The 26240-nt window shown below is 42.2% G+C and overlaps 1 protein-coding gene and 1 long non-coding RNA gene across 3 annotated transcripts in view; one reads left to right on the plus strand and one right to left on the minus strand.

Moving 5' to 3' along the window:
* smtnb (smoothelin b) overlaps window positions 1–26240 on the plus strand; it is a 347775-nt gene that overhangs the window by 197908 nt on the left and 123627 nt on the right. For both annotated transcript variants that reach the window (XM_078227351.1, XM_078227352.1), the window contains exon 8: window positions 3444–3507. In XM_078227351.1, the coding sequence (XP_078083477.1) occupies window positions 3444–3507 (64 nt within the window). The remainder of the gene's footprint in view (window positions 1–3443; window positions 3508–26240) is intronic.
* The window catches only part of LOC144502927 (uncharacterized), a 46578-nt gene that overhangs the window by 15589 nt on the left and 4749 nt on the right, over window positions 1–26240 (minus strand). The window lies entirely within an intron of this gene.

The following is a 26240-nucleotide window of genomic DNA, read 5'->3' on the forward strand; positions in this document are numbered from 1 at the left end:
TTATCCTCTTACTTTTGTCCTCACTTTCATGTGGCACTCAGAATTATCCAGAGATGATTACGTTTGAGATCCTGCATGCTAATTTTCTGCCTAGCTTCCTAAAATCTGATTGAAGAACCCCTCCCCCTTCCTACCTAAGTCGTTAGTACCAACGTGGACCACAACCTTGGGTGTTCAGCCTCCCCAGAAGAATGTCCTGCAGCCACTCTGTGACATCCTTGACCCAGACACCAGGGAGGCAACATACTATCCTGGAGTTATGTCTATGACCACAGAAACACCTGTATATTCCCCTAACTAACGAATCCCTGTCACTATTGCCCTTCCTGTCTTCCTCCTTTCCTATACAGCTGAGCCGCTTATGGTACCACAATACAAAGTAATATAAAAATGGAAAATAAAATCAGTTTAAAGAATTTTATTTTCACTTTCAATAAAATATCTAGAAGCTGAAAATAGTTGCAAATGTCAAATGGGGGTCAGATGGTACCTGTGAGTTTCTCTTGATAACGAGGGGTTACCATTGTCCAGAGACTGAACTGGACCAACTATATAAATACTGTGGGGACAAGAACAGGTCAGAGGCTAGGAATCCTGTGGCAAGTAGCGCATCTTGTGACTCCCTAAAGTCTTTCCACTATCTACAAGGTACAAGTCAGGAGTGTGATAGAACATTTTACATATACTTGGATGAGTGCAGCTCCAATAACACTCAAGAAACTTGACACTATCCAGGACAAAGCAGTTCTCTTGATTGGTACCCCATTAACAAACACAACTCCCTCCATCACTGAAGCATAATGGCAGCAGTGTGTACCATCTACAAAATGCACTGTAGGAACTTACCAAGGTTCCTTAGACAGTACATCCAAGCCCACGACCACTACTACCAAGAAGTGCAAGGTTGACAGACACATGGGAACACCACTACCTAGATGTTCCTCTCCTAGCCACTCACCATATTGACTTGGAAATATATTGTTATTCCTTCACTGTCACTGGGTAAAAATCCTGGAACTCCTTGCCGACAGCACTATGTCTGCTTCACATCATACTTAGCACTGCTGCCTCACAGCACCAGGGACCCAGATTCAATTTCAGCCTCGGGTCCCTGGCTGTGTGGAGTTTGCACGTTCTCCCCGTGTCTGCGTGGGTTTCCTCCGGTTGCTCCAGTTCCCTCCCAGAGTCCAAAGATGTGTGGGTTAGGTTGATTGACCATGCTAAATTACCCCTTAGTTTCGAGGATTAGCAGGGTAAATGCATGGGGTTACGGGTGTCTGGGTAGGATTGTTATCGGTGCAGGCTCGATGGGCCGAATGGCCTCCTTCTGCACTGTAGGGATTCTATGGTCCTGTGATCAGAGAACCACTTGAAGTTGCTATTTACATATGGCACTCTGCTGGGCGATATCAAACAGGAGAGGACAGGTAGGCCAAATACAAAGGAATCATGGTAGATTGTGAAGATGGGCTGTTGAATGACAAATAGCATTCAGTGTAGACAAGCACATGGCAATGACAACTAGGGTAGTAAATAACCAATGTCAATACAGACTGAGCTGGGCACACGTAGGAGTGAGATCTGGGAGCAGTACTCATTAGTTCTCGAAAGCAATAGTGCTGCGTGGAAGCAGATAGGTTAGAGTAACTAATTGGATTTTTTAATACTGCTGGAGGGAGTCCCAGCTGATAAGATATCTCTACTGCACAGTGGTAGCTCATACCCACAGTGCTCAATACAATTTTGGGTTCCATATGACAACAGAGATGTCAAGGAAGTGTTTGTGGTATCTTTATAGTTCAGTGGTGTCAGTAGGTTCTAGCTCTGGTTGCCATTTTGCAAGTTAACTCCTACTATCCTGTATTTGCTAGAACTGTTGAAAATCCCAGGAGGTAACGAGGAAACTCCATTCTAATCTGAGCTGGGCTTTTGCCTCTCAAGCACATGCAATCCTTTAATCTTTCTAAAGACAGATTGAGTTAACACTAAACAAGGTATTGTTTGGTTCATAAACTGTTTTATTTCACAGTTAACACAAATAAAACATGACAAAGTCACTTGGCATAATCAGTTCAAGTTCCGTTTGCATGCTATAACAGAAAAAAAATTATGGAAAGAATAAAGAGTATGCTAGCCGACTTTGCCAGACTCATTTCTTAATTCAAAAATATAAACTCACTTTGAACAGTATAGAAATTCCACACTTGAAGTCTTGCTGCTTCTTGATAATCCTGTCACAGCCTCTGCTGCTTTCCTCACTTTTAATGCTTGAGTTGATGACTAGAAAGTTTCCCTTCAAAGACTCAAAGATCTTGCCACCTCGCCATACCTGTTGATTATCATGGCGAGCTGGGAATGGTGCAAATCGGATTGCTAGCTTCCCAACTCCTTTTAATTGACGAGAACTGCTTCATACCCAGAAAGGGCACAAAGCTTATTAGCACCAGATTGACTGGATTTGCATATGATTAGGGCATACGGCACAGCTACTTCCCCACCCCACCCCCCTCCCGGATGCTTCCTGCCAGCGTGAATCATGACTGGTCTCCACTAGTTGAGACCAGGCGCCATGGCTATGCCAGAGGGATCAGACGCCATTGAAGCCTCTGGGCGGTTGGAGACATGGCTGGGCAGTGCCCACCTGGCACACTAGCAGTGCCATTCGGGCACAGTGTGCCAAGGCAACATCAAGGTGGTAGGGTCTGAGTGGGGGTGGGGTGTGCGTGGGGGCTGTGACAGAGTGGCTATGGCAGGTGCCTATGCAGGGGCGTCATGAAGAGGTGATGATGGGTGAGGTGAGGTGCATGTCGGGGATCCACGAGGGGTGGGGGGGGGGGGGGGGGGGTCATGTTGGGGGTCCACCAGGGGACCTAGCAGGAGGGCCCTGATGCGGATGACCCGTGTCGATGTGGGGGGAGAACATGCTACTGATGAAGAGGGGGAGGTGGCCAATTTACCGGCATGTCAGGGTGTCCAACAAAATGGCGCCAGAGTGCTTTGAAGCTGATTTCACTGCTGTCTTTAGCACCCCCCTCCCCCCCCATACTGGATCAAAGCTCCCAACTGTCCAGAAAAGTGACTTGAGTGTTGAAAGATTGCGATCCAGTGCACACCGGAAAGACCGGAGAGGAGACTCCTGTTTTCTCGCCATTATGACACTCAGAAATTTGGGGGGGAAATTTTGCCCAAGATATTTGTCACTTGTAAGGTGTCAGATGTCTCCTTGAATGACCAAGCATTGCTGAAGAACTGGTCATTGTTCAAGTCCTGTATAAAACAACTCCCCATCCAACTGCCTATGTGTCTAAGCATTTGGATATCAGGCTGGCTTGCGCCACAAACAAACATTAAAATTTACTTTATCTTAAGTTTTTAATGGAAAAATATCTAAAGAGTCTGGAATCATGACAATAATGCATTTGCTTTTCTTTCTTGCCTCACAGATCACTTATGAGAATCAAACATCAAGTGATACAACATTTCAATCCAAGCAGAAAGAGTTAACTGGTGAGATAGAGTATTTTGCTTTTAAAATAGCCTTGTCATTCCAAAATTGGCTAGATATATCACAGGGTCTTGGTGTCAACCTCAGATATGAACCATATGCTTGCAGTAGAAGTAAAAAGATTCAAAGGAAATTTAACTGAGCAGCTAGGTGCTTTTGTTGGTAGGTTGATGTTTTGGGTTGAGCCATCAGGAGTTTAGAAACCAAATTATTTTGCAGGTATAAGATTATAATAATATGAAATAAGATAACCTACGAGTGCCCTTAAGTTGTTAAGATAGTGTTTTTTCCAATACTTTTTAATATTTTGTATATAATGCGATTGAATGAAGTTGGGTTTTGTTGTCCTTGGATGCCAGTTGGAGACTATGGCAGCCAAGTATTAATAATAATATGATAGCACTAAGGGTTGCGTCGGCAAATAACTATTGAAACTGCTAGAACGTACTTTTTTCAAATTTCACAGGTCACAAACAAGTTTTTTTAAATTCATTTTTTAAAAAAGACTGGCCATTAAATAACTTGACAGTTTGACAGTTCTACAATCCTTATCAACACTGAGTTCAAATGTGTGAGAGTCACATCCTGCTCCCCCCATTTTGGTAAAAATGGCAGCAGGACTTCCAACATCCACCATTCTTAAGTCCTTTGACTCTTCACGATTCCACCAAAATCTGACCCAGTTTCTGTATTTGAGTATTGTAGCTCTTTTACAATGATTATATATCTATAGTCACTGTATTACTTATACAAATGCTAGAATGAGGTACATATACAAATACTATTCTCACGTGAGCAAGGCCACTGGAGTTGGTGGGGTGCACAGGTTATTATGTATGCACACGGGCAATGAGTAAGGGGTGAGGGCTAGAGAGTCTGATGCACATATGTTGTGGACATAGTGACCTCATGTGCTGCCCCTTTCGGCTTTTTTCTGAAGATCATTGCCTTTTGTTATGTTCTAGCCCAGTAGCAGCTTTTGCTATCTCCTCCAATTGGCAATTTAATTTAAGAACCTTGACTGTGTAACTTGGTAGGCTATTCAGTCATCTAAGACAGCGCTGCTAAAGCTAATCCTATGATATTCACATACTTAATGCATTCTAACAGAAGTTGCTGGATAACGGTCCAAAGTATTAACAACAGATGAATTTCCTTTCCATGGTTAGGGCTTACTGATACCAATTGGAGCATTCTTAATATTCCCTCGGTTGAAAAAGTAAATTCAGCCAAGATCCAGGATTAAACATGAACTTTGGACCTCTATGTTCTTTTGATGCACAGCTAATTGTTTTCCCAGCAAAGCTCTGCAAAGTCTTTTTACTAGTGAAGATCTTTTATGGATTTTCTTTGGCAATAGGCAAGATATGCAAGATATGTAATTTGCTAAAGATGTCAAAATTAATCCTGCAATTTTAAATTGTTGGGTTAATTAGCAAAAATGTTTTCCCGTAATGCCTGGCAATTTCTTATTGTGAGCATATAATGTTTCCATATTTGGTGAGTTTACATTCATTCAGTGAAACTTTTATTTTTGGGTGAGATGAAGCACACCAATCAGATAAACTTTACAAACATCTGTCTATTCCTTTTCAGTGTATCTGCAAAGATTAGCCTCATAAATGCACTTTCTCACAGAGTAAAAAAAATACACAGCAAAAAAAGGAAACATGTAGTTATGGCATTCATTTGAGTGATGTAAAAGCTATGTTACCGTCTCACATTTTTTAACCCAATAAGGAATTGTTTTTTTACAGTAGGTATATTCCAAAGAAGACACAGTATATAACCTATTATAATGCAATGCTGAAAGATTCTCTTAATCTTCACTGGCTGCATTTCAAAACTTAAATTAAAACAACTCTGCACAATCTCAGACCACTGCTTTGAATGCTTGTTATAAATATTTAAGTGAACAAATTAAACAGATAAAATAGAAATTAATTAACTCTTTCCTTCAACTATTTTCTCATGTACTGCTTTCCTGAAGGCAGTCATGTGCTGAAATATAGATCTTGAGGTAGCCATCCAATACCTCCCCAATCTTTTTCAGTGATCACAGGCAGTGTGCGTTGACAGGCTACTGTAACCTGCAATGTACCACAAATAAGACTGATTCAGTTGTCAACTGATTCCTACACATGCACTTCCCAGAGCCTTGCCCATCTGCTCTTGTAGCTGGATATGTTGTGTGGTAGGGAGAAAGATAGAATATAGTTTGTTACACTTTCAGCCGCCTTCAATCTAGCAGCTAATTTTTGGTTTTCCTCCTTTGGGGAGGAAATTACAAATGGTAATTGCTATTGAATAATGGTGTTTTTCTTTTGGGGTGACCGAATGGTGGCTTTCTGTGAAACATCTTAACCTTCATTTAGATAACTTGATAATAGAACTCTTAAACTTTAACTAGCTTCTCAAGTTTCAACATTGAGTAAGAAAGCAAATTGAATGCCCGGTTCAATGTTAACCTAATTTGGCATTCATTAGGGCTCTAAAAGTGGTCTCAATGTTATGTGATAGGGAGGGGTAAGTAAACAGGTTTTGCATTATTGTTGACTAACTAGATGTCACAAAAACAAATCTAGTTTTAAGGGATTTCTATTTGAATTGGTAAATATTGGAAATAAGATATAGTTTTAAGTGGGTTTTATTCAGTGTTTCTGTGTAAGGAAGGTAAACCTGTAGTTAGATTGATACGAGACAAAGGTGTTTATATGTGTGGGAGTTTTGGTTTCGGTTCTAACTCTGCTTCTATTGTGCTTAGAGAGGTTACGGTGTGAAAAATAAATAAAAGTTAGCAGAAGCATAAAGTCATCGCTTAGTAACCACCGGCCACTTTCCAGAGGGAATAGATTTCCTTTGTTCTTAGTTTAACTGGATGCCAGGGCAATTGTAGATGGGTAGTGAGAGAGAAGGCAACTCTCACAGCTTTTCCAGAAGCAGTTGGTTTAGAAGGCTAGAGAGGGAATGTGTCAGCTGAAAAGCCATACCACAGAGTTATGTTTAAGAAAGCAAGTGCAGAGATCTGAAGAGCCACAACTAGAGAAATGAAGAGAAGTATCCAAGAAGTCTAGAGTTAACGGAACATAGGAGACTGGGAATCCGAACAGATTGCTCTTCAGTAAAGTCACAGAGAGTTGAAAAGGTATTGGATCGTGAGTGGCCAGAAAGATATCTCCTAAGGTCTGTGGGACATTATTTGAAAATTGTGGAAATTGGTGGCTGGACCTCAGAACCCTAAAGTGAATCTTTGATGGAAGCAGCTGAGGGAAAACACTGTTTAAAAAAAGATTTGAAAATGTGTCGGAATTTGGAATCACTCATGGAAGTCAAAGTTCAATGAGATAAGTTAGCCCACAGTATACAAATCATCTGGGGGGATTTTGAGGAGAAATCCGAAGAAGTTCACTTGGGTTCCGAGTGGAGTGTATCTCACCACAGCCAACCTGTGTGTTTAAAGGGACTGTGTGTTACTGAGACCATTATAGCCTGAATTATACTTTGTGACCCATATGAACCTTAACATCTGTATATATTTGTGAAGCTAAGTGGGGAGTGAAGGAGTGTTGTATCATAAGCTATACTTTTCAAGTTTAATAATTTTTTTCTTAACTAATTAGCAGTCCTGTGATTCTGTTCCCTCTACATTTTCTAAAAAAATGTAAAAGTTAGTCTTTTGAGCCAGGGTTCCATTCTGGGATCTTCCCATCCAGTTATCTGGGATCATAACAAAAGTGAACTGCTAAAAACAGTAACTGCACAGGTGATCATTGGATAAGCACAAAATCGGTTACAGCTGTGTTGTCCACCAATTTTAAATTGAAAATCTTAACTAAGTACTCAATAATGTTGCTGTACCATTTGCTGTTTGAAATGCGTCTATGCTGTTTTTGCCATTATAGTTCTGTTTCTGATCTAGAAGTTTAGTATGCACCACAGCGACATGGCTAGTTTAATCAGTTATAACTCACGGTTTCTTTTTTCCACCACCAATCATCTTCTTGAATCTGTTTTCTCTAGTCTCCAGTTTATTTATTCTCTTCCTCCAGGTCTTTTGCATTACAAGAACCAGTCCCAAGTTATTCCTAGCTTTCTAACAGGTCACACCAGATTGCAGTGTCCTTGGAAAGTCAGTACGCTCAACTTGAGTCTCCCAGATGCAACTCGTACCAGCAAAGCCCACGTCAGTGACTCGTATTCAAAAGACAACAAAGAACAAAGAAAATTACAGCACTGGAAGAGGCCCTTCAGCCCTCCAGGCCTGCACCGACCATGCTGCCTGACTGAGCTAAAACCCCTGACTCATACGGGGACAATATCCCTCTATTCTCATCCTATTCTTGTATTTGTCAAGATGCCCCTTAAAAGTCGCGACCGTATCTGCTTCTACCAATTGGGACTGCCTGCATTTAGTTACATTCTACCTATTTAATTTAGCCATGACATCTTCAGCAGTGGATTTTCTTCCTGCCTTGCACAGCTGCCAAACGATCCATCTTTGGTGCCCTCCATATATTCTTCATCAAAAAGACAGCCTTCCTGGTAATATTGTCTGCTTCTATTCTTGGCTTATTTGCTGCTGAGACCTCATCCATACCTTTGACAACTCCAGACTCAAGTGTTTCAGTGCTGTCCTGGTTGGCTTCCCAACACTCCACCCTCTGTAAACTTCATCTAATTCAACTTACTCGCCCATAACCTATCTGGCACCAAGTCTTGGACACCCAAACCCTCAAATTCTAAAGTTCTCATCCTTGCATTTACTTGTATAATTTTCTTCAGCTCTTTTTGAAATCTCCATTCTTCTAAATCTGGCCTGGCCTCTTGTGTATTCTCCCTCACATCGCTCCACTATTGCCCATTGTGCCTTCACCCACTTAAGCCCTATGCTGTGAACACCTCCAGCTATCTTTTCCAATGTCTCTTTGGCTTAGTGTTTGTTCTCTCTTAATATTCATGAAGCATGTGGCCAGTTTCACTATCAAAAGTACTATATAAATTCTAGTACTGTTAGGCTAGATGTTAGGTTGCTGTATTTGCTGCAGTCTAAAGCTGTGAGCACATTGAGGCTGTTCTAAAAGTCACAGAGGGATATGGGCCAAATGCGGGCAATTTGGGACTAGCTTAGGGGTTTAAAAAAAAGGGCGGCATGGACAAGTTGGGCCAAAGGGCCTGTTTCCATGCTGTAAACCTCTATGACTCTTAATTACTTGCCGATAAGGCTGATAGATTGGAGGGTCACACACACACACACACACCATGGAAGGAAGAAAAAAAACATAAGGGGTTGATCTTACCAGCTCATCACGCTGGTTGATGGGAGGTGTGCGGGTGGCGAGCTGGTAAGATTGCGAGAGATGAAAAATCAGGCTCGTGCCCAGTTTCTCGCCTCCCGCGGTCTTACCGAAATTGGATTGCTGACGTGATTTGCTGATTTCAATATTTAAATTCATATTTAAATATTATAAGTGAGCCCATGACGCAATCGTCCAGGTTCACTTGCCTTAACGGCCTCGCTGGTGGAGGTCCTCACCAGCGAGAGTCGCGTATTGTCCCCACCAACAGGAACCTGATGTGATGGCCTCGCTGGTGGGACCAGAGGCCATTGAGGACACCCCAGTTAGTCGGGGGCAGGGGTGGCATTGCCTCTTGGGCAGTGCCAGCCTGGCACCCTGACAGTGTCACCCTGGCACTACTCACTGGGCACTCTGGCACTGCCCGATGCCTTGTGGACAATGCTAAAGGGAGGGACAGGGCCTGAAAGGGTAAGGTCAAAGGGAAGGCAGGGAGCAGCTGCGCAGTCTGCAATTGGGGATAGCCGGGGCAGCAATCGCTGGGGTTGGGGGGAAGGGGGGCCGGGGTGGGGGGCGGGTGGTGTGGGAAATGGGGGCAGCGAGTGGGGAGTTAGAGAGATTTCAGTGAGCAGCTGGCTGAGATGGAGAGATGGAGCACGCAAATAGTGTTCCATCTCCACCCCCGTGAATCGCACTTTGCCTCTTTTTTGCACTAAGTACCATAAGATTGCATCTGAGAACTGGCCGAAAAAATGGGTGCAATTTTCTCTCGTTTTCACGCTTGCTCGGTGCGCGTGCACACACACACACACACACACACACTGGAAGGAAGAGAAAAACATAAGGAAGGGAAAAGAATTTAAAAAACTCTTGAGCTGCTAAGTTCAGCAGTTATAACTGCAATATTTTTGCCTACCCCAGAATGTATTTGCATTAGCTTTTTTTTTATTGGCTTAAGTTCTGCTGCAACTACAAATTCATACTTGAACCTGTAGTAGGAATGCTGTGGAATTGTTTATTGAGATATTTCCATGCTCGAGTAGCCAACCAGATTTATACCTGATATCCAATTGTTAAGCTTTTCCCAAGGCTCAGGGAATCCAATCCTTTTCCACCTTTAGAACTATAAAAATGAACAGTAATATTGGATGTAAGAATCCCTATTTAATTGTGATTTAGCCTTCTGTATACTTATTTCTAACAAAAATGGGTTGTTCATGTTTTCTTCAGTGGATAGGTGGCTGTTATGGAGTAAACTCTTGAAATATAGAAGAGTACCATATGTGGTACTGTTCTAAATTTGATTTTAAGTAAACATTAACTGAACTTGATACAGTTATAAAATTGAGATGTTTTGACAGACATTATATCATAGTTTACCATCTGTGTCCTTCAAGTTATTTAGAGTAACCTTTTAAAGTAGCATTGCTTCATTATTTACAATTTTTTTCTCAAACCAAACATTGTTTCTTTATTTCCACCCAAACTATTTTTATTTAAATTTTCTTGATGGTATCTAACCTCCTATTGTCTTCCCAGTCACAAACATCTCTCTGATCTTTGAGAACCCGCATTTGACAGTTTGACTGGCCATCCTGCTCTCCTGCCTTCTACCAAATGTTTTGCACCAGCTTCTGGGATCTATGTGACAGTGACTTATGAACAATTCTTGCATCAGTTTTCTCTCCCAGCAAAGTCAATATTGAGACTTATTTAGCATTGGTGTCCTGTCATCTACATCCCCACCCCTCCTACCCTCAAAACCAGCAACTACCATCATTTCAAAATTCACCAGATGCTGTTTTTTAGAAAAAGAGAAGTGTGATACATTTGTTTACCAGGCCTTTCTCATTTTATTAACCCATTGTCATTTTGTGGATGACAATTTTATTCACATCAGGGTAGAAGTATCTAAAGGGCAACAGTATAAACACTTCACCGAATTGAAGGCTTTTTACAAAGCTACAGCCAAAATAGTGAGCATAAAAATGTAATTCTTTAGTGCAACATTTCTCATTTCTTTTGAACTATTTTATTCCAGTTTTGTTTAAAATAGTAAATAACCATTGGACAATTGACAGACACATTAAGCATTTGATCAGAAATACCATCAATACTTACTTCTAGATTAATTTCTGCATATTATTTTAGATTGAATCCTTAAATATATGGTTCCGCTTCATCAATATTTGTTTACTTTCTCCCAGACCCTGTCCGATGAAGGGAGACTGTGGATGTGGTAACGATAAGTCACCAAAAACTGCAAAGTGTTTTTTTTTGCTGTGCTTTATTGCAGCGTTTATATTGACAAAAGGAGACAAATTGTGAAGGGTAGCTGCTCATTCTCCATCGCACTTTGCTGACATTTTGTTTGAAGCAAGTAAAACTCGGAGAAGCCGGGCAATCTGAAACTAACTGTTCCGATAATTGATTTTTAAAAAAAGATTTGATTCCAAATATTGTTGACACAGTCCTAGAAATTCTTTTCCAAGGTATAGAAAAGTCTGAAATCGAAAGAAGAGTTGAACCGTTCTTCCATCAAAACAGGATAAAAAGACCAAAAATATATGTTTCGTATTTTTAGATTAGGAGTAACTCTGGGAGCATTTGACAGTGTTTTAGTTTGCAATTTTGTTTTGCTTATATATAATTTTTTCTCTCCTAAAATTTAAAGAAAGTTCTCAGGAATCTTTAGGGGAAAAGCCAGTTCCCGAAATGTTACTTGTTTTTTTTTGAAAAACAGGGAATAAAAAGCTAATGTCCGACTTTGGGATTTAGATTTTTCAGTCTGTTTGCTGCACCAGTTCCAATCCTGTCTAATAACTAGAAATCTACTTAAGTGGTAATACCTCATTGCAGTCCTGTTGGGTTAATATTTGGGTTATGAGCAATATGCTTCCGCAAAACTTTTTAACACCATGTCCTGCCTGATCTGGCAAAAGCAATTCGTGTTTTCCTGGGGTAGCTAGGTTGGGGTGGGGGCGGTGTGGGTGATGGAGTTGTAATTGCCCTAGTGTGATATTAAAAGTCCTATCAGTTTTTTAATGCCAAGGATCCTTTGCTATCTCGACAATTTTGTTAAAACACTCAGTGTCCCTCTGCCTGAGTCTTAAGGGTGGGGATTTTACCACCTTGCTCGGGGAAGGCTCGTAAAATCCCGCCCGAGGCCAATGAAGAATTCCGTTCTGCGAGGCAGTAAAATTCCAGCCTAAATGCCCACTCGAGGCCGTGTCTTTCGGCTGCTTTCTTGCAGGGCAAGCCGATATGAATCCACTGTGGATATGGGACCGGTCATTTGGGGCAGGGCATTCGATGTTCCCGTACGTTCGTTATACCCTGCCATCCTGAAAGGACCATGTTGAATTTCTGTTGAGGAAAAATTTCCTCGGGTGGATGTAACTGTTCCTAAGGGGCATAACTATAAGGTTCATGGTGGGAGATATAGGAGGGATGTCCGAGGTAGGTTCTTTACTCAGAGAGTGGTTGGGGTGTGGAATGGACTGCCTGCTGTGATAGTGGGGTCGGACACTTTAGGAACTTTCAAGCGGTTATTGGATAGGCACATGGAGCACACCAGAATGATAGGAAGTGGGATAGCTTGATCTTGGTTTCGGACAAAGCTCGGCACAACATCGAGGGCCGAAGGGCCTGTACTGTGCTGTACTGTTCTATGTCTATTTCTATTCATCATGTGCAGCCAAAAGGCAAACAAGTGACTTATTTGCACTTTGCTGATATCCGTTTATAACCAACCATTGGAAGTTGCATTAAAATGTCCAGAAATAATTTATCAGCTAAGGTCTCCTGCACTGGCAGTGTTTCAGAGAACAGTAATGTGAAAAATCACGGGCACAACTAATATGTCTGCCATATCTCCCATAACATCACTGTTGATGTGCCCACACCACATGGAAGCGATTCAAGATGACAGCTCACCACTACCTTTTCAAGGGCAATTAGGGATGGACAATATTTGATGGCTTTGACAGCAATGTCCGGATCCCATAAACAAATAAAAAAAAATTCTTATTGAGCTTTGAACATGCTCCATTGTACTTCATTGATATAAAATAATGTATTTTTTCCTATTTTCCACATCCTCCCCTTAAGAATACTTGATATTGCTGGAGTACAGTTCCATGAACAATTGAAATCTTTCAGTTTATCAACGAAATGGACATTCTTCATGTTTGAGCCTGCCATGATGAGTGTTGGGAAAACTTTCAGTTCTGGTGGTCGTCATAGCTCATATCTGTTATTGCTCAACTTCCTTAAGCAACTTCCATAATGTTAATCGAACCACTAGCTAGCCATTAAGAGCAGGAACCTAGGCTGACCTAAGCCTCTTTAGTGTACGGGTACTGAAGCCAATTGTAGCATCTTAACTACTGCCGCAATTCACAGTAAAATTGCATTGTTTATGACATTGTAGCAGTTTTCAATAGTGAGTGACCTGACCTTTCAAAGTTTTTTTGCTGCTTAGCTGCAGCATGATGCATATCTTTGTAATCTGCAGACAATGCACATCATCCTGACAATTATCTAAATAGATACAAAAAAATGTAAGAGATGTATGTATTGTTGTTTGTACTTTGGTTGTCGTATTTCCCTGTTGTTAATCTTTCTTTTTTGTTGTGTCTAAATTTGGAATGCTATGCATGCAGAACATCTTCATTTTATTTGAAAACTTTTAGAAAGGACAACTGTGACTACTCTGTAGCTTCACCCGTTACATCATACACAAACAGATCCTGTCAAAATAGCTGATGCAAGAAACTGTCATTTGCTCATCTTGTTTTCTGCTCATCTTCCATGCCAATTTTATTTTTATCCCTTCTTTCTTGAAGATAGTTAAATCCACGATTGATTTTCTTTTTATCCCAGTTTCTTCTTTCCTCCTTTCTTCTGAACATATTGCTTTCTTGCTGTTTCACAGTTTTATGGAAAGCAATTTCTCTTGTCTCCTGCTGCTCAGCCAATTTCCTAACTAGGAGCTCATGAACTTTGCTTCACGTGACAGTCCCTTATGAGGGACTTTATTCAATGCCTTCTGGAAGTCTATATAAATAACATCCATAGAAATTGTCCTGCCCATTATGTTAGGCAGCTCTTACAAAAAATTCAATCAGGCATGAACTGCACTTGCATGCTGGCTCGCTCTGAGCAGCTGAAAACTTTCAAGGTGATCAATCACCCTATCCTTATAAAGACTCTAAAAATTTCTGGACAACAAGTGTTAGGCTAACTGGTCTGTAATGCCCTTGTCACGTTTCTTAAAAAATAGGAAAATGTACAATTTTCCAATCTAGAGGAATGATTCCCAAATCAAGAACACTTTGGAAGATATTATAGTTTGGGCATCTACATTGTTCTCCTTTACTTCCTTTAAAACCCTGGGATGGAAGCCATCTGGTCCTACAGGTTTGTTGCTCTATTTTGCCATAATTTTGATTATTTTTATTTTGCTACATGGAAGGCGGTGGCATCATGGTAATGTCACCAGACAATAATCGCGAGGCCTAGGCTAATGCTCCGGGGACATGGGTTCAAATCCCACCACAGCAGCTGATAGAATTTTAATTCAGTTAATAAATCTGTAATTTAAAAATTACAGCCTACATGTGACTCTTCAATGCCCTCTGAAATGGCCTAGTAACCCACTTAGTTGTATCATACTGCTAGAAAATGTACGAAAAGGAATGAAACCAGATTGATCACCAGGCATTGACCTGGGCACCAGAAACGACAGCAGGATGCCCAGCCCTATAGACTCTGCAGTATCTTACTAACGTCTAGAGTCTTATGCTAAAATTAGGAGAGTGTCCCATAGACCAGTTAAATAACAACTTCCAGCATCGACAGACATAGTCCCAGACATCACCATCACTGGGTATGTCCTGAGCCACCAACAGGACACACCCACCAGAGATGGCTGCACAGTAGTATACAATCAGGAGGGAATTGTGTTTGGAACTCTCAACATTGACTCATGAAGTCTCATGGCATCAAGACAAACATGAGCAGGGAAACCTCCTGCTGATTACCACTGAGGGTGGCAAGAGCGCAGAATAAGCTCTGGGTGGGGGACTTCAATGTCCACCACCAAGAGTGGCTCGGTAGTCCTAAAGCTGCTAGACTGGGTCTGTGGCAGGCGCTGAGGGGACAACCAAGATGGAAAACCTACTTGACCTCATCCTCACTAGTTTACCTGTTATCTGTCCATGACAGTATTGGTAGGAATATCCAACCTCATGACATCGCATATTTCCCATTCCACCATTATCATCAAGTCAGGGGAGCAATCCTGGTTCAATGAAAAGTGCGGCAAGACATGCCAGAAGCAGTACTGGGCATACCTAAAAATTAGGTGTCAACCTGGTGAAGCTACAATACTGGACTACTTTCACGCCAAACAGTGAAAGCATATGAACATATGAAATAGGAGCAGAAGCAGGCCATTCAACCCTTCAAGCCTGCTCCCCATTCAATAAGATCGTTGCTGATCTGCTTGTGTTTCAAATTCTACATTCCCATCTACCCCCTCTGAGAAACAAAATTCTCCTCATCTCTGTCCTTAACAGGTGACCTCTAATTTTAAAACATTGCCCCATAGTTCTGGACTCACCCACAAAAGGAAAAATCCTTTCCACATCCACCTTGCTAAGACCATTCAGGATCTTATATACTTCAATCAGGTCACCCCCTCACTCTTCTAAACTCATGTTGAAACAAGCCCAATCTGTCCAACCATTCTGAAAAAGACAACCCACTCATTCCAGGTATCAATCTAGTAAACCTCCTCTGAGCCATCTCGAATGAATTTACATCCTCCTTTAAATAAGGAGAACAAAAATGCACACAACTGGCAAGATGTTGTCTCAGTAATGCCCTGTATAATTGAAGCATAACATACTTTTATGTTCTATTCCACTTGTAATAAAGCATAACATTCTATTAGCCTTAACTGCTGTATCTACATACTAACCTTTTGTGACTCTGCATCTCAGAATTTTGAAGTCACCTGTGTTTATGTAATACTCTGCCTTTTTATTCTTCCTGCCAAATTGAACAGCTTCACATTTTCCCACATTATATTCCATCTTTCAAATTTTTTGCCCACTCAACCTATCTGTATCCATCTGCAACTTCTTTATGTCCACTTCACAACATAATTTTATACTGATATTCGTGTCATCTGTAAAGTTAGCTATCATGCCTTTCTGTCATTGATATCAATTGTAAAATGTTGAGGCCCCAGCACAGACATAAGAACATAAGAAATAGGAACAAAAAACAATACAGCACAGGAAACAGGCCCTTCGGCCCTCCAGGCCTGTGCCGCTCCTTGGTCCAATTGGACCATTCGTTTGTATCCCTCCATTCCCAGACTGCTCATGTGACTATCCAGGTAAGTCTTAAACTATGCCAGCGTGTCTGCCTCCACCACCCTACTTGGCAGCGCATTCCAGGCCCCCACCACTCTCTGTGTAAAAAACGTCCCTCTGATATCTGAGTTATACCTCGCCCTTCTCACCTTGAGCCCGTGACCCCTCGTGATCTTCACCTCTGACCTGGGAAAAAGCTTCCCACTGTTCACCCTATCTATACCCTTCATAATTTTGTACACCTCTATTAGGTCTCCCCTCATTCTCCGTCTTTCCAGGGAGAACAAGCCCAGTTTACCCAATCTCTCCTCGTAGCTAAGACCCTCCATACCAGGCAACATCCTGGTAAACCTTCTTTGCACTCTCTCTAAAGCCTCCACGTCCTTCTGGTAGTGCGGCGACCAGAACTGGACGCAGTACTCCAAATGTGGCCTAACCAGCGTTCTATACAGCTGCAACATCAGACTCCAGCTTTTAAAATCTGTACCCCGTCCTATAAAGGCAAGCATACCATATGCCTTCTTCACCACCTTCTCCACCTGTGCTGCCACCTTCAAGGATTTGTGGATTTGCACACCTAGGTCCATCTGTGTTTCTATACTCTTGATGGCTCTGCTATTTATTGTATAACTCCCCCCTACATTAGCTCTTCCAAAATGCATCACTTCGCATTTATCCGGATTAAATTCCAGCTGCCATTTCTCCGCCCAATTTTCCAGCCTATCTATATCCTGCTGTATTGTCCGACAATGTTCATCGCTATCCGCAAGTCCAGCCATCTTCGTGTAATCCGCAAACTTGCTGATAACACCAGTTACACCTTCTTCCAAATCATTTGTATATATCACAAATAGCAGAGGTCCCAGTACAGAGCCCTGCGGAATACCACTGGTCACAGACCTCCAGCCGGAAAAAGACCCTTCGACTGTTACCCTCTGTCTCCTGTGGCCAAGCCAGTTTTCTACCCATCTAGCCACCTCTCCTTGTATCCCATGAGCCTTAACCTTCTTAACCAACCTGCCATGAGGGACTTTGTCAAATGCCTTACTGAAATCCATATAGACGACATCCATGGCCCTTCCTTCGTCAACCGTTTTTGTCACTTCCTCAAAAAACTCCACCAAATCTGTAAGGCACGACCTCCCTCTTACAAAACCATGCTGTCTGTCACTAATGAGATTGTTCCGTTCTAAATGCACATACATCCTGTCTCTCAGAATCCTCTCCAACAACTTCCCTACCACGGACGTCAAGCTCACTGGCCGATAATTACCTGGGTTATCCCTGCTACCCTTCTTAAATAACGGTACCACATTCGCTATCCTCCAATCCTCAGGTACCTCACCTGTGTCCAATGAAGAGACAAAGATTTCTGTCAGAGGCCCAGCAATTACATCTCTTGTCTCCCTGAGCAGTCTAGGATAGATGCCATCAGGCCCTGGGGATTTGTCAGTTTTAATGTTACCTAAAAAACCTAACACTTCCTCCCTTGTAATGGAGATTCTCTCTAACGGGTCAACACCTCCCTCTGAGACACTCCCAGTCAACAAGTCCCTCCTTTGTGAATACCGATGCAAAGTATTCATTTAGGATCTCCCCTATTCCCTTGGGTTCTAAGCATAATTCCCCTCCTTTGTCCCTGAGAGGTCCAACTTTTTCCCTGACAACTCTTTTGTTCCTAACATATGAATAAAATGCCTTGTGATTCTCCTTAATCCTGTCTGCCAAGAACATTTTGTGACCTCTTTTTGCCCTTCTAACTCCCCGTTTGAGTTCTTTCCTACTCCCTCTGTATTCCTCCAGAGCTGCATCTGTTTTCAGTTGCCTGGACCTAACGTACGCCTCTCTTTTCTTTGATCAGATCCTCAATTTCCCTGGTTATCCACGGCTCTCGAATCCCACCTTTCCTATCCTTCCTTTTTACAAGCACATGCCTGTCCTGCAGCCTTATCAACTGTTCCTTAAAAGACTCCCACATGCCAGACGTGGACTTACCCCCGAACAGCCTCTCCCAATCAACGGCCACCAATTCCTGCCTAATCCGGCTATAGTTAGCCTTCCCCCAATTTAGCACCCTACCTTTAGGACAACACACGTCCTTGTCCATTACTGTCCTAAAGTTAACAGAGTTGTGGTCACTATTTGCCACATGTTCCCCTACCGAAACTTTGACGACCTGACCGGGCTCATTTCCCAGAACTAGATCCAGTATAGCCCCCTCTCTAGTTGAGCTATCTACATACTGTTCCAAAGAACCTTCCAGTGCGCATTTTACAAATTCCTCCCCGTCCAGACCCCCAGCCCTAAGCACTTTCCAGTCTATACCAGGGAAATTGAAGTCTCCCACTACAACAACCCTATTTTTTCTGCACATATCCAGAATCTCCTGGCATATCCGTTCCTCCACTTCCCGTGGGCTGTTGGGTGGCCTGTAGTATACCCCCAGCATAGTGATTGCACCTTTCCTGTTTCTGAGCTCCACCCACAGCGACTCATTACATGACCCCTCTAAATTGTCCACCCTCTGCACCGCTGTAATATGCTCCTTAACTAATACCGCTACTCCCCCACCTTTTTTAGCCCCTCCTCTGTCTCGCCTAAAACACTTATACCCCGGAATATTGAGCTGCCAGTCCTGTCCTTTTAACCATGTCTCTGTCACCGCAACTACATCCAAATTCCGCGTAAGCATTAAGGCCTTAAGTTCGTCTTAAGTTCTTAAGGAGCAGGAGTAGGCCATCTAGCCCCTCGAGCCTGCCCCGCCATTCAATAAGATCATGGCTGATCTGATAGTGGTTTAGTTCCACTTACCCCCCCCACTCCCCATAACCCTTAATTCCCTTATTGATCAGAAATCTATCTACCTGTGACTTAAACATATTTAACGAGGTAGCCTGCACTGCTTCAATGGGCAGAGAATTCCAGAGATTCACTACCCTCTGAGAGAAGAAGTTCCTCCTCAACTCTGTCCTAAACTGACTCCCCCTTATTTTGAGGCTGTGTCCTCGAGTTCTTGTTTCCTTTCTAAGTGGAAAGAATCTCTCTGCCTCTACCCTGTCTAGCCCCTTCATTATCTTATATGTCTCTATAAGATCTCCCCTCAGCCTTCTAAACTCCAACGAGTACAGGCCCAATCTACTCAATCTCTCCTCATAAGCTAACCCCCTCATCTCCGGTATCAACCTGGTGAACCTTCTCTGTACTCCCTCCAAGGCCAATACATCCTTCCGCAAATAAGGGGACCAAAATTGCACACAGTACTCCAGTTGCGGCCTCACCAGTACCTTATACAATTGCAGCAAGACCTCCCTGCTTTTATACTCCATCCCCTTCGCGATAAAGGCCAACATTCCATTTGCCTTCCTGATCACCTGCTGCACCTGCAAACTGAGTTTTTGCGATTCATGCACAAGGACTCCCAGGTCCCTCTGCACAGTAGCATGTTGTAATTTTTCACCATTTAAATAATAGTCCATTTTACTATTACTCCTTCCAAAGTGGATAACCTCACGCTTGTCAATGTCATACTTCATCTGCCAGATCCTCGCCCACTCACTTAGCCTATCCAAATCTCTCTTCAGACTTTCCGCATCTTCCACGCAATTCGCTTTCCCACTCATCTTTGTATCATCCGCAAACTTTGTCACCCTACGCTCGGTCCCCTCCTCCAGATCGTCTATGTATATGGTCAACAGTCGAGGCCCCAGCACCGATCCCTGAGGCACGCCACTAGTCACCAACTGCCAACCAGAAAAGCACCCATTTATTCCAACTCTCTGCTTCCTGTTAGATAGCCAATCCTCAATCCACGCTAACACTTTCCCCCCAACTCCGTGTACGCTAATCTTCTGCAGCAACCTTTTGTGAGGCACCTTATCGAATGCCTTCTGGAAATCCAAAAACACCACATCCACCGGTTCCCTTCTGTCAACCGCACTCGTTACATCTTCATAAAAATCCAGTAAATTCGTCAAACACGACTTTCCCTTCATGAATCCATGCTGCGTCTGTTTGATCAAACCATTTTTTTCCAGGTCTCCTGCTATTTCTTCTTTAATGATGGATTCCAGCAATTTCCCAACTACAGACGTTAAGCTAACCGGCCTGTAGTTACCCACCTTTTGTCTACCTCCTTTTTTAAACAGTGGCGTCACATTAGCTGTTTTCCAATCAGCTGGCACTTCCCCAGAGTCCAGCGAATTTTGATAAATTACAACCAATGCATCCGCTATTACTTTTGCCATTTCTTTCAGTACCCTGGGATGCATTCCATCCGGGCCCGGGGACTTGTCTACCTTTAGTCCCATTAGCCCACCAAGCACTACCTCTTTAGTAATAGTAATCGTTTTAAGGACCTCGACCTCGACAGTCCCACGACCATCAATTTTTGGTAAGCTATTTGTGTCCTCTACCATGAAGCCCGACACAAAAAACTTGTTTAAGGCCTCGGCCATTTCCTCGTTTCCCATTGTTAAATCCCCCTTCTCGTCTTCTAAGGGTCCAACATTTACTTTAGCTACTCTTTTCCTTTTTATATATTTGTATAAACTTTTACTATCAGTTTTTATATTTTGTGCTAGTTTAGTTTCATAATCTATCTTTCCTTTCTTTATCGCTTTCTTAGTAGTTCTTTGTTGTTTTTGAAAGCTTTCCCAATCTTCTAATTCCCCACTAGTTTTGGCCACTCTGTACGCATTGGTTTTTAATTTAATACTCTCCTTTATTTCCTTAGTTATCCACGGCTGGTTATCCCGTTTCTTACATTCCTTTTTTATCACAGGAATAAAGTTTTGCTGAGTACTGAGAAAAATCTCCTTAAAAATCCGCCACTGTTGCTCAGCTGTCCGACCAACTAGTCTGCGCTCCCAGTCTACATTAGCTAATTCTGCCCTCATCCTATTGTACTCCCCTCTGTTCAAGCAGAGGACACTGGTTTGGCACCCTACTTTCTCTCCCTCCATTTGTATTAGAAATTCAACCATATTGTGATCACTCATTCCAAGAGGATCCCTCACAAGAAGATCATTAATTTTACCTGTCTCACTACACAGGACCAGATCCAAGATAGCTCGCTCCCTCGTAGGTCCTGTAACATACTGTTCGAGGAAACTATCCCGACAGCATTCTAAAAACTCTTCCTCAAGTCCACCGCGTCCGACTTGAGTCAACCAATCAATATGCAGGTTAAAATCCCCCATGATTATTGCTGTTCCGTTTTTGCACGCATTCATTATTGGCTTGTTTATAGCCCGACCCACCTCAAAGTTATTATCTGGGGGCCTTTAGACCACGCCCACCAGTGACTTTCTCCCCTTATTATTCCTTATCTCCACCCACAACGATTCCACACTCTGCTCTTTAGAGCCTATATCGTCTCTCACTACCGTCCTGATGTTATCTTTAATTAACAGAGCTACCCCACCTCCTTTTCCTTCCTGTCTATCCTTCCGAAATGTCTACCCCTGGATATTCAGTTCCCAGTCCTGGTCACCCTGCAACCACGTTTCTGTAATGGCCACTAGATCATACCCATTTGTATTGATTTGTGCCATCAACTCATTCACTTTGTTTCGAATGCTACGTGCATTTAGGTAAAGTGTCTTTATGCTAACCTTTATATGGACCCGATTTGTTAGTGCATTCTTTTGATTGCACGCTCTGTCCCTACCTGTCGCAAACTGGTTATTCTTCCCCAGACCATCTCCTTGCACTGCGTTGACCATGCAGGACTCGATTCCTCATATCCTGCCAATCAGAAAAAGACCCACTTGTGTATACTCACTGTTTTCTGCCAGCCAGCCAATCTTCTATCCATGTTAATTATTGTATCTCACACCATGAATTATTATTTTCTGCAATAATATTTGATGTGACACCTTATCAAATGCCTTCTGGAACTCCAAATACACTCCAATAAATTGGTTAAAAATGATTTACCTTTCACATCCCATGCTAACTCTTCCTGATTATCTTGAGTCTTTCTAAGTGTCCAACAATGACCATCTTAATGATCGATTCTAGCACCTTTCCCTTCAAAAGATGTCAAGGTAACTGGCCTACCATTTCCTGTTTCCTGCCTCTTTCCCTTCTTCAATTGAGGGGTCATATTTGCTATTTTTCATTCTGATGGAACCTTTCCACATGTTATAAATAAATTTGTTCTTCATCCTGAAGGTACCCAGATTCTTCTTCTGAATATTCTTTTTGGGGAGATGCTGGTCTAGCCCAACAAGCTTTTTTAATGTGACCCATTTTGCCACAATTCTTGCATTGACTATCCTTGCTCCAGTGTTCCCTCGTTCAGTGCTCCATTTTGGCGATCTGTGACATGCTTGTTGGTGTTTTGAATTCTTATGAGCTGTTCTCAACTTGTGGATCTTCACTCCCGCACCAAATTGTGCAGCCTCTTTATCAGCCAGTTCCATCGACACTATGATTTCTATTGCTGTCTTTAAAGTCAAAGCATGTTCAGTAAGCAATCTTCTTTGGCTAGCCTCATTTTGGAGACCACAAATTAGATAATCTCGAAGAATATCTTCTAATGACTCACCAAACTCACAATGTTGTGCCAGCCTTTTTATGGTTGCCAAAAACTGAGCATTGCTTTCGCCTTCTTCTATGGAACCCGAATTGTTCTGCGATGATCAATGGCTTTGAAGAATAGTGCTCTTCAAGGATATTTGTCAAGGCATCATAAGTTTTGGTTCCTGGCTTTGTTGGATCATCCAAGCTCCAGAGCAAATTGAAAGCTTTACTTCTATGGGATTGTGAAAAGCTGTTACAAGCAACTTGTTTACAATTTTATTCACTTGCATAAAGTGCTGAAAGCGCTCTGCATAGGAACTCCATGATTCATTTTCATAATTAAAAGGGCACATGGATCCTAATTGGCCCACCATTTCTCTTGCAGGCAGTCACTTCTCAAGAATGCTCCGTTTATTTTTTATTCCCCTTCCCAGTACTTCTTGTTTTACCCTAGAGACCGTTGACTTGATATATTTTTTCTTTCAAATCGACCCAGCCATACAGTGGAGCAACTCTTCTTTTCAAATATCATCCTCAACACCGGTGCCCCACAAGGCTGTGTCCTCGGCCCCCTCCTATACTCTTTATACACCTATGACTGTGTGGCAAAATTCCCCTCCAACTCGATTTTCAAGTTTGCTGATGACACCACCGTAGTGGGTCGGATCTCAAACAATGATGAGACAGAGTACAGGAAAGGGATAGAGAATCTGGTGAACTGGTGCAATCGACAATAATTCCTCCCACAATGTCAACAAAATGAAGGAGATTGTCATCAACATCAGGAAGCGTCGTGGAGAACATGCCTCTGTCTACATCAATGGGGATGAAGTAGAAATGGTCAGGAGCTTCAAGTTTTTAAGTGTCCAGATCACCAACAACCTGTCCTGGTTACCCCCATGATAAGAAGTTTAACAACACCAGGTTAAAGTCCAACAGGTTTATTTGGTAGCAAAAGCCACACAAGCTTTCGAGGCTCTGAGCCCCTTCTTCAGGTGAGTGGGAATTCTGTTCACAAACAGAACTTATAAAGACACACACTCAATTTACATGAATAATGGTTGGAATGCGAATACTTACAACTAATCCAGTCTTTAAGAAACAAAACAATGGGAGTGGAGAGAGCATCAAGACAGGCTACAAAGATGTGTATTGACAATACACATCTTTTTAGCCTGTCTTGATGCTCTCTCCACTCCCATTGTTTTGTTTCTTAAAGACTGGATTAGTTGTAAGTATTCGCATTCCAACCATTATTCATGTAAATTGAGTCTGTGTCTTTATAAGTTCTGTTTGTGAACAGAATTCCCACTCACCTGAAGAAGGGGCTCAGAGCCTCGAAAGCTTGTGTGGCTTTTGCTACCAAATAAACCTGTTGGACTTTAACCTGGTGTTGTTAAACTTCTTACTGTGTTTACCCCAGTCCAACGCCGGCATCTCCACATCATGACCCCCATGATGACACTATAGTTAAAAATACCCACCAACGCCTCTACTTTCACAGAAGATTAAGGAAATTTAACATGTCAGCTACGACTCTCACCAACATTTACAGATGCACCATAGAAAGCATTCTTTCTCGTTGTATCACAGCTTGGGTGTGTTTCCTGCTCTGCCCAAGACCACTAGAAACTGCAAAGGGTCGTGAATGAAGCCCAGTCCATCACTCAAACCAACCTCCCATCCACTGACTCTGTCTACACTTCCTGCTGCCACGGAAAAGCAGCCAGCATAATCAAGGACCCGACGCATCCCGGACATACTCCCTTCCATCTTCTTCCGTTGGGAAAAAGATACAAAAGTCTGAGGTCACGTACCAACCGACTCAAGAACAGCTTCTTTCCTGCTGCCATCAGACTTTTGAATGGACCTACCTCGCACTAAATTGATTTTTCTCTACACCCTTGTTATGACTGTAACACTACATTCTGCACTCTCTCCTTTCCTTGTCTAAGAATGTTATGCTTTGTCTGTATAGCATGCAAAAACAATACTTTTCACTGTATACTGATATATGTGACAATAATAAATCAAATATTGTTTGGAGTCTCACCCTTCTCTGATCAGAAAAAAACCCTCTTTTAAAATCACACAGAGATCTTTTTTCTTACTTGGCCTTCCTGCACTGACACTTCAATTCATAATCCTGTTGGTGCTTCTCCCCAGTCTTCTAATATTCGAAATGTGAGGACCCACAATTTTCTTTGACTACTTGGGATCGTTTCTCAATGTTCTCGGTGAGACAAAATCCTTACTTGTCGCCAGTTTTCTTTCTGTAATGTCTGTATATTAGGTTCTGTATATTAGGGACTGTGAGTTTTACACAAAAAGAAAATACGTAGTTTGCACACACAGATTCAAGCTAACAACAACAAATTGATTCCACGAGGTCTTGTCTGTACATAGTACTAACTGAAAACAGCTTCTGTAACACCCTAATGAAATCGCTATCAAATCATGTGATCAGCTCTTAAAGCAATGTGCAACCACTTAACTATATCACAGTGTGTATCAATACCGCATGGACTGCAGCGGTTCAAGAAGGTAGCACACCACCATCTCCTCGGGGGCAATTAGAGATAGGCAATAAATGCCGGCCGAGCCAGCAAAGCCCATATCCTGTGAAAGAATTAAATAAATTTAACTGGTTGCCTATCAATGCTCCTGTTACTTTGTCTTTGCTGTACATGGCTTGTTTGTTGAACTGTTGTTAAACTGCAGACCTGTCCAGCTTACAGGGAATATTGGTTTCTGTCTCTGATCCAATATTAGTTTCTTTGAGATTTCCGGCATTCTGAACTCTTTAAGTAAAAACTGACACAAAGTAATTATCAGCATGTGTGCCATTTTGTTGTTTCATTGACAATATCATTATTAGTTTTCAAGGGACCCATATTGACCCCAACCAACTTCTTTTTCCTAAAGTTGTAAAAGATTGTGTTGATTTTCACATCTCCTTCAAGTTTCGTTTTTTATTACAATTTGTAGCTCTTACTCTGTATTTAGTCACCCTTTGTGTTCTTCATGGCTGGAATTTTCTGGCTGTTCTCGTCAGTGGGTTCTTCCGGTCCCACCGATGGCGCACCCTCGCTGTAGGTTTCCTCATGGTTAGGGATGCATTCAACAGGAAACCTGTTGACAATGATGGAACCAGTAGATCCTGCTGCAGGCCAATGGTGGGCTGCCTCTATTTGCATGGAACACCCCACCTCATATCTTTTTCACTTGTCAGGATCTGTGTGTTTGTTTTGCACTTTGCTTTTTCTTTTAGTCTTATGTTCTCGCTTGTCTCTTTAGTCATTCATGGTTTTTTTGAGAAGTAGAGCTCGTGCCCCATAGGGATATAAATTGGTTCTGTATCAAAAATTCTTTATTGAATATGTTCCACTGGTCATCTATCATTTTGCCCATTAACAGTTTACTTTGGACAGTCTCTGTTGCATCCCATTGAAGTCCATCTCTTGGAATCTTGGGTGGTTCATGAGGAGGAGGCGATGGCCTAGTGGTATTATTGCTAGACTATTGATCCAG

This window comes from Mustelus asterias, chromosome 13, assembly GCF_964213995.1.
Source record: "Mustelus asterias chromosome 13, sMusAst1.hap1.1, whole genome shotgun sequence".
NCBI classification, from domain to species: Eukaryota; Metazoa; Chordata; class Chondrichthyes; order Carcharhiniformes; family Triakidae; genus Mustelus; species Mustelus asterias.